Below are 12046 nucleotides of genomic sequence, written 5' to 3'. Positions count from 1 at the left end.
CCCAGGGCCGAGCTTTGTGCCATATGGCAGCCTGCCTTGGTGCCTGGGCACGGGTGCTGGGACCAGGGCTGGGGTTCAGCCCAGCTCATGGGGTGCTCTGCCTGCTGTGGAGCCACGTGCTGCCTGCAGCCCATGATGATGGTGCTGCCTGCGCCCTCCCTGCCCCCCGCCCGGCTCTCCTCCTCCCCACGCATCCAGCCCCACGGGGCTGCAGCAACAAGCCTGGCTTTGTTCACCCTTGGCCCAGGCTCAGGACGGAGCGGCACAGACCAAGCACATGAGTGCTGCTCCTGCTCCCTTCCTCCCACCGCCACTGAACCCCACAGGGACCCCACTTGCCCACGGGGATGCGAGGGGGGTAAGGGCACAGCGGGGAGCCTGGGATCTGCTCCCCCCGCTTCCATCCCCACATCTGGATGAGACCCCTTCTCTGGCTGCTCCGAAATGCTGGGGCCCAGTGCTGGTCGGAGGGAGGAAAGGAAAAACCCACTTTTGTGCTGTTGGAAGAAAACTGGGGCTTTTGTTTCCTGGAAACAGGGCTGTGAAAGCAAAGCCCAGTGGGTGTCGATGCTGCACAAAGCCCACAGTGAGCCCCTTGCATTCACCCAGCCATAGCAACGGTCTCCCTCGCCCTGGCATTTTGCAGGCTGGGGCAGGCGCCAGCAGCAGGACAAGGGGCTTTAAGAGCTCCAGCAGACAAGGCTGGTGTGGCCAGCCTGTCCTCAGCTAGATCCCACTGCCCGGGCTGCTCCCCAAAGCCCCGCCAGGTGCAGGAGCTTTGGGCAGGGGATGGATGTGGGGCTTGGAAACCCTGATGCCCTCAAACCACCATTCTGGGACAGTTTTGTTCCTGCACTGGGCGGGTACTTGAAGGCCAGGAGCCCTGCACAGGGCTGTTGGGATGAGATGTGCTCAGCCCCTTGGTTCCCCAAAGGATGCTGGGGGTGGTGGTCCTGCATGGCCCCTACCCCGGCACTGCAGAGCAGCACCTTGGTCCTGCACAGTGCAGGTGAGGAATTGGCTGCCTTGCAGGCCACAGAGCACCTCAGCCCAGTACTGGGCTATCTGGGCTTTACTGGAACCAGTTTGAGGCCGTACAAACCACCCCAAGCCTGGTGCTTTGGAGGGGACCTTCCCAGGGGCTGGCATGGCACCAGCTTGCTCAGCATCACCCCCAAGGGAGGGGAGCCTTTCCCCATTGCCTTTAGGTGCTGCCTGACCTGGCACAGTTGCTTTCCTGCCCTCCCCCAGCTACCCATGCCTACCCCAGAGACCCCAGGTTTTAGGGAAGAGCCATCCAAGACCCAAGTGCTGGCTCCCCGGGGCTCTGCTCAGTGATGCCGGATGGCTGCAAGCGCAACGTGCTCTAAGTTACTGGTTTATTGAGCTCTTACAGGGCACTGCTTGGATCCAACAGGATAGAGTCGCTGGGACCTTCTCCTACTGTGGAGGGGGCTGGCAGGAGGGAATGGGACAGGACAGGGGCAGTTTGTGTTTGCTACGTCCTTGGCAAGCCACCACGGAAACCCTCCATAGTTTCAGATGGGACCTTTCTGGCACAACTCCATCTCCAGAGCAGCAACCCCTCTGAGCCTGGCCAGTCAGCCGGGACGGGAGGGTGCTGATGTCCTGCTGGCCTTTGGGCAGAGGCAAGAAGGCTGCCAATGTAGCCACAGGGACTGGGCTTTCAAGACCCACTTGCCTGACGTGGGGTTTGAAGCCCATATTGCAACCCCCTGAGCTGTCTCTTCTGCTTGCTCCACATCCAGACATGAGCACTAGTGGCAAAACAATGTTTGGTCTTGGGAGGAGGTGGTGGATCGATCTCTACAGCTCCCCGGTGGCATTTAGCAAGGCGTGCCAAGGGCCAGGAGGGGTGGAGGGGACTCCCGGGGCTTGTCAAAGAAGATGGAGGAGGACATCTCCGTTTTGAGCTTGCTGTCAGCACTGCCCTCGCTGGAGGCAGTGTCGGGGCTGCAGCCCTCACAGCAGCAGCAGCAGCAGTCCATGAAGGCCTGGCCCAGGGGTCTGCAGAGGCACAGGAGCAGGACAGGTGTCACCGAGCACTTGAAGAACAGGAAGAACTGGTTGATGAGGTTGAGCAGGTCCAAGGTCTGCTTGGACATGTCGGGGGACATGTAGGCCACCACGATGTTGCAGACATTCTCAGGTGTGGTGCAGAGCCCGTAGATGATGGTCAGCCCGATGATGGTGCAGTTCAAGTGACTCTCGCACTGGCTGTGCTTGGTACCTCGGCACTCGGTCTTCTTCTCGGTACCGCTGATCCTCCGGGTCACCAGCTGGCAGCTCACGGTGAAGAGGATGGGCAAGCAGAAGTAGCAACCGAAGTACCACCACATCCGAGCATTTTGGTAGGTGAGCACCAGCGAGTAGACGGACTCAGGCAGGTTGGACGAGGGCTTCATGGTGCAATACTCCGTCACCACACCAGACACGGGTGATGTGTCCTGTGCCAGCTGCCAGAGCAGGATCTCCGGCACTGACAGCATCATGGAGCCCACCCAGATGACGGCCAGCTTGGCGATGATGGACTGGCACTGCTCGATGGGCCGGGCGCTGGCCTGGGGGCTGGTGGCTGCGTGGAACCTGTCGATGCCCAGAGCACAGAGGCTGAAGGTGGTGACTCCCAGCGATGACACCTGGCGAGAGGGGAGGCAGAACAAGGGGGCCTTGCTGCAGGGACATCAAAGGGGTCTTTACCAGGCTAGTGGAAAACCCCTGCTTAACCAAGATTGCAGCCCAAGACCCTTCCTCCAAGGTTTTAGAGGGGTTACAGCCTGTGGCTGCATCCCAGGGTTGGAGACACTTTTCTGTGATTCCTGAAAGGGCAGGGGATGAAAACGTCCCTTGACCAGTTTGTCCCTGCCCAGCTCCCTTTTCTGCAGAAGGCAGAGGCTTTGCTGGATGTCTGTCTGTCCAGCCAGGATGGGAATAGGATTGTCCCTCAGGCTCTTCCTCTACTTTGGATTGATCTTGGAGAGGAAAAATGGGGACCATCACACCCATGAGCACTCTCCCAGGATCCACAAGGCCCCCCCCAGCTGCCCCAGGCTGGCTGTCCCTGCCCTGCTCTGCAGAGCTGCTGCTTGCTTCCCGGGCAGGCCAAAAGAGTTGAAGGCGCCATTGTCACAAATCAGCCTGGGGCAATTTCCGCTGCATTGAGGATGGCAGGAAAAACACCCCATTTGCCAAAGGGAAGGGGCCAAAAGAAGGCAGAGGAATCACAGTGCTCTGGGAGCGCTGGCAAGGCACGGAGGGTCACCCTCAGCATTCTCAGTCCCAGCCCCAGAGCTGCAGCTTTGCTCAGAGCCAAATTCTGCAGCCCTCGGCCAGGAAAATGGCAGAGTCACTGCTGGTGCTCCCCAGAGCTGTGGCCATTCCTTGCCTCACGAAGCCATCAAACATGCCCCTGTACTGAAGGACCTTCCCAGCACCCAAGGATCCTCCCAGGGGTCTGCATGGTGCCTGGGCAGCACCCATAAACAGGTCTGGCACTGCCTCCCCCCCCTCCAAGCCTTTCCCAGTGGTCCTGGGTTGGCCCCTTCAGTGTTGCAGAGCACAGGAGCTCAAGACCAGCGCTGATGCCAAGCACCCAGCATCACCATTCAGTTATGCACAGGAGCAGCCCCATAGACACAGCCTCAGGGCACTAGCCCAGCGTCACCATCCTGCACCCAGCGCCACTGCCCAGCAAGGCTGCTCGCTCTCCTCCCCTACACCCTCACACAGGCTCTTCTGTCTCTCCGGCTCCCCTTGGTGCTGGTGTGTAATTCAGATGTGGCAGTGCATCCTTCCCCAGTGTCCTGGCAGGGATGCAGCTGGTACCAGTGCCCACCCCAGGCACAGCCCTGCACACTGCCTGTCACCAGGAGCCCATGTAACCAGCTCTGCTCCAAAAACCTGGCTTCAAGCCCCCTGCCTGAGCATTTGAGTAGCCACAAGGTGGAGGACAGAAGATTTGCTCCTTACAGAGTTCACCCAGCAGCCTGAAATGCTTGCACAGTCCATACAGAAAGGCTGGACATGAACTGCTGGGCTGCAGCCTGATTCCCCTCTCATGGCTGACTCTGCTGGGGGTTTAGCTTTGGCCTGGCCGTGCCCTCCCACCCAGGCTGAAGTGTCCCTGGTGCTGGGTCCCAGGTGATCAGAGGAGCCCTGAAGCCCCTTTCTGCCCTTGCTCTGGGGCCCAGAGGCAGGAGGGCAGGGCAGGACTGGCAGCTGGGGTGGCAGAGCAGGAATAGCCTCCTGGGGGGACAGCACCAGGGCCAAGCCTCCCCAGGGCCGGGCCACGACCACCCTTCAGCAGCCCCAACACCCTGTCATCCTTCCTGCTTCCTCTGGGCACCAAGCTGTCCCAGCGGTACCCCGGTGCTGCTGGATCGCTGCACTTGGAGGTGCCACCCCCAGGGATCCCTCGCAGGGACATGGCCAGGGAGCCCATGGGCAGCAAAGAGACGGGGCATGGCAGACCCTCCTCAGGAAGGCATCTGGTTTGGGGACATCACCCTTTCCTTCCTGTCCTCAGCCGGGTGCTGAGCCTGCCTGCCTGGGCAATTGTGGGTCCACATGCCTGCCCCTCTCCTGGTCCTTCTGCCTGGCTGCGACGTCAGGGGCCTGGGGTGCAGGATAGGGATGGGGCAAACAGTTCATTTAGTAGGAGGCTGGGGTGGGATACTTCCAGAAATGAGCAGCTCCTGCTTGCTGAGCAGGGGAGACCATTGGAAAGGTGGGGCTGCCCATCTCTAGCAACCACCATTTCATTGTGCTGGGCGCAGGTTTAGCCCAGGTTTAGGGCTGTGCCTGGCAGGATACCAACGGTGCAGGTCCATCACCCCAGGCCTGCACCCAAAGGACCCAGTGGCATTGCTGGGGTCCGCAGCTGGGGGCGTGCACAGCCAAGCCATCCATGAACGTCCAGGGACCCCCGTGCCTCTGCAGACCCTGTGCAAAATCACTGACGCCCGGAGCTGACTGGCAACGCTAGCGGGGGACGGAGCAGCAGGACAGGGTGGGACTACTGGTGGCAGTGGTGGCAGCAGGGGCTGTGCCAGCCCATGCAGGCCCCCCCACCCCAAGCCTGTGCTGGAGTCGCCCCAACCTGCAGCTGCTGTTGGGTGAAGCAGGAGAGGATAATCCAGCTGTCCAGGGAGCTGGGTGCAGCCAGGTCCTGCACCCGAGCACCCTCTGGGTCCCAGCAGAATCTGGACCAGGGAGGGGGTTGTTGGGGAGGGGACTGTGATGGGACATGTCAATATCTTGGGACCATTTCTTTGCCTGTAATAACTGAGGCCCCTACAGCCACGAGCTTTACCCGTCTGAATGCCAAGGCCTGCTCTCTGTCTGCTCCAGCCATTATTTCTCTGAGCAGGCTTGAGTCCCGGTGATGGGCACAGACAGGTCTGGCAATGACAGATGGCCAGGTCCCAAGTCAGCACGATAGCCCCGGGAGGGGCAGGGCTGGCCTGGGCATGGGTGCTGAGGGGTGTCAGTGGTCCCACACAACCTGATCAGGTTTGGGGAGAGCGACGGCAGCAGCCCTGGACCCTCTGCATGGGGCTGGTTTTTGTATGTTGCGTCAGGGGCACTGACCATGGGAGTAGGCGCTCAGTGGGATGGGCAGGGTTTGAACCCCATCTGGCCTGACCAAGCCTGAGAGGGTCTTTAGGGACCTGACACTGTCTTTCTGCCTTCCAACCTTGCATTTGCACCCTTCTTTGATAAAGTGAGCTTTGGAGCCCCAGAGAACATGCACAAGCAGGCTGGGTCTGTCTGTCACACGTGGGCAGAGGGGAGCAGCCTGAAGCCAGCTGTCCCTGCGGGATGGGAGATGCCCCACAGCATGTGTTTGTTTTCAATGCAAGAGCAGGACCATGCAAAACCATGCCATCTGGCTTGTTTTTGCTCATTCTGCCTTCCCCTGTCACCGCAGTCCCTGTAGCCTTCTCAGTGGGTCCCCAGCTCACCCTGAATGTGGCCAACCCCTCACGCTTGAGGCTGGAGGACAAGCAAAGTTGTCAGGTTCCCAAATGTAATCCCAGGGCTCTCCCACCCCAGTGCTGCTCAGTGCTTCCCCACCTGCAGCCCCCTACCCTGGGGCCAGCCTCAGCAGCCCACCATGGCCAGTGCTGGGCTGGCTAAGCCCACAGGCTGGGGGGTGTCAGGCTGGGACAGGGACAGACAGACAGACAGCAGGACCCCGCAGACAGAAGTCCCCATGCTGCCTGGACAAAGGAGGGTTTCACAGGCTTTTCCCAGCCCTGGCAGCATTGTTGCTGGCTGCAGAGCCTGAGGAATGGCCCAGGGCAGAGGCAAAGGGAAGGTCAATATTGGGACTGTCTCTCGGCTCCTTGCTGCGCCCCACGATGGGGGTCTCTGGGGCACACAACCCTTCACCAGGCCATGGGCAGCATGGAATGTCCCCAAAGCAAGGGAGCAGGGAGGAGATGAGTCCTTGAGCCCTCCAGGGCCCTGTGAAACCCCTTACCTCCATGAAGGGCACGATGCGGCAGGACACATCCCCCAGCAGCCTCTTCTTGGTGATCTCATTGAAGATGACTACAGGCAGGCAGAAGAAGAGGATGAGGAAGTCCCAGAAAGCCAGGCTGGCTAGGATGGAGTTCCAGGCACTCTTCATGTAGTAGTTGTGCCACACAATGCACATCACAGAGAGGTTTCCGATGATGCCCACTGCGAAGACGATGAGCGAAAGGAACATCACGGCATAGGCGCTATAGGAGTTCTCCGTCACTGGGTACAAGGGGTTCTGGATTTGCAACCGTTTGTCGGATACGGTGGTGAGGTTGGCTCGAGGCTCTGCCCCCTCCCCATCCGTGGGGACCCCTTGTTGCTGCTCAGATGGGTCTGTGCTGGATGGCAGCAGGGCCTTGGTTGGGTGCAAGTTGGCAGAGTTGAGGGGCCGCGGAAACTCCACACGCACCCCTGGCACGTACTGCTGCACCGACTTGGAGTCATCCTCTGTCCCCCGGCGCAGCCTCTCCTTCATCACCTGGACCTCTGGACTGTCCCGGGAAATAGTCAGCAGAGTCCTACCTCCATCTGCACCCTGGGCATGGTGGGCGCTGCCTTCCCCAGGCTGCCCAGCCCTGCCTTGCATCGCCGCAGCTCCCGGCACCAGCAGCATCAGCAGCAGGAGGACAAGCAATGGTGGCAAAGGCATGGTCCCCTCTGCACCCTCCAGAGAAAGCGTGTGGTGGAAGACAGAGCAGCCCCGAGCTCAGGGACCCCGGGGCTGCAGGCAGCGAGGGAGCAATCCAGAGGAGCAGCCGGTCTGTCCGGCTCCGGCCGCTGCTCTGGGCTCTCCGGAGAGCTCTGGGCACAATAAAAGCAGCGCTGGGGAGCGGCAGAGCCAGGCCCTCTGCTGGTCACCCCCCCACTCCCGGGGAGGCTGCCAAGCTCTGCAGAGATGTGCCAGTGCCCAGGCCAGGCTGCTCAGCATCCCCCCGACAACCCCCAACAGCCCCCCCCAGCATCCCGCCTGACATCCCCACAACATCCCCCAGTGTCCCCCCCAGAACAAGCCAGATGAAGGACACCCACAGCTTGACACTGGGGATGGGCTGCTGAGCTCAGCTCTTCCTGCTCAAGATCCCGCCCCAAGCAGGCAGCCCTAAGGAGGCCCCAGGCCCAGCACTGGGCACCGAGTGTCCCATCCCCTGCCACACTCAGCCTGGACTCAGGATAACCTCAAACAGCCCGACCGCCTCCCCGGGGCTGGAGGGCAAGTGGAAGGACTGGCTGGCCCCAGGCAAAGCTCCTCACCACATCAGGACATCAGATCTGCTGGTCCAGTTGTCCCAAGGTTTGTTGTTGCTTTTCCTACTGAATTCCCCCCCGGGACAGGGGTTTGAACAGAACTGAGGTCCCTGATCCCCTGTACCTAAGGCTTCTCCCCATACCATCACCTCTTCTCTGTCCAGTCTCCTGTTCCCCTACCTGTTATTCCACCCTGCGCTGTTACCTCTTCCCCATGGCTGTGGGACTGGAGGGTGCGCAGTCCCCTCTGGGGACACGCCCCATGGCACGTAGGCAGCCCATGGGGATGCACACCAGGCTTGATGCCGCGGGGCTACCCTAGACCTGGGGGGCTCAAAGAGTCTGCCCCTCTCCTGCATGGGGCAGGGCTGAGGCACTTCGCCCCGTTGTGACCAGCAAACACCAGCTTCCCCCTAGCTGGGACCCCACCGCCGCCTCCGTCTGGCACTGTGCCCGCTCTTCCCTGAGCCAGAAGGGCCTCTGGGCTGATATCGCGGAGCACCGAGGGGAACATGGGCCTCTTGCTGCATCACTGGGAGCTGGGAAAGCCAATGCCACTGGAGCCAGAGCAGGGAAACTGAGTCCCAGAGTTCAGAGGCTGCCCCTTCCAGGTAAACATGTGACCACAGCTAGCAGGACATTTGCTGACATGGGTTTCAGCTGCGAGATGCTCCTGCTCCACTCAAAATCACATTTTACTCAGCTGGCCTTTGGTGCTCAGCCACCACAGCTGGGCTGGTGGAGACTGCTGTTGTCCCACACCCCTCCAGGGTGAAGCAAGAGGAGTCTCTGCCCCCAGATCATTTGGTTCTCCCAAGTGCAAGCCACTGGAGCCATTCCTCCATTGCACGAGACAGTGCTGACCAGCAAAGGCCACACAAATCGGAGGCACACCAGCAACCCGGTGCTTCTGCTTGAAATCCCAGAGCCTTGCCCAGGGCCCTGCAGGCAAAAGCCGGCAGCTGTGCCTGGCTGGTCTCCTTTCTCACATTACTTCTCCCACAGCCAGGTGCTGCTCGTTGACTCTCAATAATGCTGCGATTTTTGAGCATCATTTGGATATTTCCAAATAGGCCGTCTCAGCACCAAGCCTGGTGATAGTCAAGAAGCACTTGGACAACGCCCTCAGAGGCACAGTGTGAATTTGGGGTTGTCCTGTGCAAGGTCAGGAGTTGGACTCAGCGATCCTTGTGGGTCCCTTCCAGGTCAGGGCATTCTATTCTGTGATTCTGTGAAAGGGGAAGGAGGATTTCAGCTCTTGCTGGGTTCTACAGGAGCAGACAGTGGCAATGCCTGAGGTCTTGCCTGGGGGCAGAGGGACAGGCACCTTGAGGTGATTGCTGGCCCGATGCTAGTGGATCCTACCTACTGCAAAGGAAGACTGGCTCAGCCTGAGCTCAGTGACAGCGTGAGGATCACACAGGACTGCTGCGGGCTGCCAATTGCTTCAGGTGCTCCAGCTCCAAGAACATAAGGGAATATGTGAACAGGGGACCCACCCCAGGGTTTGTGACTGCTCCGGCCTTGGCCCACCATCCCATACCTAAAATGAGCCAAGTGTTCTCCTTAGTGGAGAAGAAACCCCAGAACGAGCTGAACTATGCCCAGTTTGCATGGGGGCACAGTGCTGTGCTCAGACGTGCGGATGCCAGCAGAGCATGGGCAACCTGGCCAGCCGAGCACTGTCAGCATTTTAATTAAGCCTGGGTAACTGGAAGACAGACAACACGAACTTGCGCCCCAGTGAACCCCCAGTGCCAATCCCAGCTCCCTCTGCAAAGGCCACGTGGGACATTTGGTGGCATCAGTCCCCACCGGAGGCTCAGGGACTGATGCTATTGCACTTCGGCGAGGCTCAGAGGAAAACCGCGCTGCCTGGTGATGGAGCTGAGCAAGGGGCAAGCGGAGGCAAGGCAGGGCTTGGGGCAGGAGCACAGAGAAGGAGGATGCAGTCTCTCCTCAGTGCCCCCATCAGCTCGGAGGAGGGAGCTCTCAGCACGCTCCTCACCTGCCAGGAGGGACACAGCTCCCGGCAGGGTGCTGGCAGCCGGCACCCTCCCGGCCCGCACAAGGCAGCCAGGTGTTTTCCTGTGAAAAGAGGGAGCTATTTTTAGTTTCATTTTATGGCCGTTGCACAATGGATGGGTGTGTCATGGAGCTGCCTGGAGACAACAGCAGAGTTCACTGGGGCAAGGTGACACTTTGGTGGCATGGGAATGACCTCGGGCAGGCTCTCTCACCCAGGGAATTGCTGCCCAAGCAGCCTCTCCGAGATGCTGCTCTTCCTTCCCTCTCTCCATCCAGGAGCTCCCAGGCAGCGTGGGTCCCTGGCTGTCCCCAGACTGGGGGCCAGAAAACAGCCCCAGAGACTATTTGGGAACTGCACATTCATCTTCTCCAGCCCAGATTCACAGACGGGTCGAGACTGTTTCTCGGGAGATGAGTGTGTCTGGGTTTTGCAGACGTCTCCTTGGAGGTACTTTATCAGAGTCAAAGCTTTCCACTGTGACCCAGGAGAGGTTTCTTCCAAAGTCCCCTCTTCCAGATATTTCATTCAACTCCCCAAGTTTTGGACAAGTCTGCGCCTGTGCCAGCTGGGACCCCCCATGTCAGTCGATGAGTCTCTCTGACTGCCTTCTTGCCTCTGCAGGAAAACCAATGTCCTCCTGCTCATGCTCCAGCATCACCCCCATGAAGCAGCCCAGCGGGGTGAGCTGTGACCAGACCCGTGTCAAATATGACACCGTTCCCCAGCCTTGTGATTGCTGGGGAGAAGGAGAATTGCCCCATGCAATTTATTCTGATCCACGCACAGGGGCATGGCTGAGAGGGAGGAAGCTTGAAAGTCTGGGCAGCAATAAGAAAGCATAGTGCCATGTGCTGAGATGGACAGTTGGGTGGGTGGTCATCTGAGGGGACACGGGACACTCTGTGTGGGATGAGGGGCATTTTTGCTAGGAGATGACAGCATGGTGATGCTGAGCTGAGTTTACAGGCAGGGTGGGAGGGACAAGCTGCCCTGACAGCCCCAGCACCTTGGCCCTGAGGCCAAGGTCCATGACCTCCAGCAACTCCACTCCTCTCCACATGGCCCCGCTCCTGCTGCTCTGCACCTCCAGCTTGGCAGGTCTGTGCGCTGCTCTGCTGAGCTGTTGTGTTACAGAGCATCCTCACCGTCATCCTCGCCAAGGGTGCTTGGAGATGCCAAAGCCATCCCCCTCAGCCCCTGCTCTTGGCAGAAGCACGTCCCCCATCAGACTCCAACAGTGAGTTTAGACCCAGCATAGCTCAGCTCTTCCAGAGCCCTGGAAGTGGGCAAGAGCCCCCTGTGACTACAAACAGCCTGAAGTGACCAAAAAGCCAGCATGCTCAGACTCAATTTTACTCCTGATTTTTCTCCATTGACAAAAACTCTCTTTTTCTTAAATCAATATAAATGCCACAAACCCCCTGAGGCTTCAGCTTGCCTTCTGGCGAGCTTTCATGAGCTCCTCAGGGCTACCTCAAGCCACCTCTGATGGCACATAGCAGAAGTGGATCTGCCCTGGCTGCCTTGCAGATATGGCAGGGAGAGCTGCCCCTCACCCTGTGGCACCTCATATGTCCATGTTGCTAGAGGGGCTTGGGGCTGACAACGCCCAGACACCCCATGAGAGAAGGAAAATGGCTCCTTCTTGTTTCCACCAAACAGTCGAGGCTGCCAGGGAGCAAAGCAGTAACAGGGCTGGTACACGCCTGTTTGCCCTGTGCTGTTCAAGCGATCTGCGTGGTGCCTTCGAAAGGTGCGAGAGGGCAGGGAGGGGACATGGTAAACACGGACTGCTGGTGCAGGCAAAGCCGGTGCTCAGGCAGCTCCTGCTCTGAAGGCAGGGCTGCTGGAGGCGGACACGGGCCTCCCCACCACGGCTCTGACCCCTTGTCCTGAATGGAGGTGCTCCTGTGTGATTTTTATGCCCTGGGACAGGATGAGGAAACTCCCCAGTGACTGTTTCTTCCCCCGTCCTGTCCGGTAGCTGAGATCAGCCCGGCACCTGTGCCCAGCCCAGCTCCTGTGTCTCAAAATTAACTCCTGGGGTGCTGCCTCACTCAGCGCTTTTTGATGCTGCAAGCTGCTGTCTCCTGCAGGGATGGTATGCAACAGTTCAGCCCAGAAGTCGGGGGTTGTTGGGGTGAAGCAGCCTGCGATGTTTGAGCAGCTGTTCCCAGCACACCATGGTGCCAGCCAGCTGTACACAGGAGCCATGAAAGGCTT

At 59.5% G+C, this 12046-nt stretch overlaps 1 protein-coding gene across 1 annotated transcript; it reads right to left on the bottom strand.

Moving 5' to 3' along the window:
- Positions 1 to 180: 180 nt before the first annotated feature.
- GPR37L1 (G protein-coupled receptor 37 like 1) lies at positions 181 to 7362 on the bottom strand. The gene is made up of 2 exons (XM_075115212.1): positions 6506 to 7362; positions 181 to 2660 (listed from the first exon to the last, which is right to left on the bottom strand). The coding sequence occupies exons 1-2, from the start codon at positions 7196 to 7198 to the stop codon at positions 1848 to 1850; spliced, it is 1506 nt and encodes a 501-aa protein (XP_074971313.1). The 5' UTR covers positions 7199 to 7362; the 3' UTR covers positions 181 to 1847.
- Between the last annotated feature and the right edge of the window lie 4684 nt (positions 7363 to 12046).

The sequence above is a fragment of the Phalacrocorax aristotelis genome, chromosome 21 (genome assembly GCF_949628215.1).
Source record: "Phalacrocorax aristotelis chromosome 21, bGulAri2.1, whole genome shotgun sequence".
NCBI lineage: Eukaryota > Metazoa > Chordata > Aves > Suliformes > Phalacrocoracidae > Phalacrocorax > Phalacrocorax aristotelis.
This window is presented reverse-complemented; position numbering and strand designations above follow the sequence as displayed.

What these genes read in the sequence shown, in the direction of transcription:
- GPR37L1 (XM_075115212.1), bottom strand. Translation starts at nt 7,198, where the DNA reads ATGCCTTTGCCACCATTGCTTGTCCTCCTGCTGCTGATGCTGCTGGTG. An exon ending in GCATCGTGCCCTTCATGGAG is followed by an intron (nt 2,661 to 6,505) that starts GTAAGGGGTTTC and finishes CCCTCTCGCCAG; the next exon opens with GTGTCATCGCTGGGAGTCAC.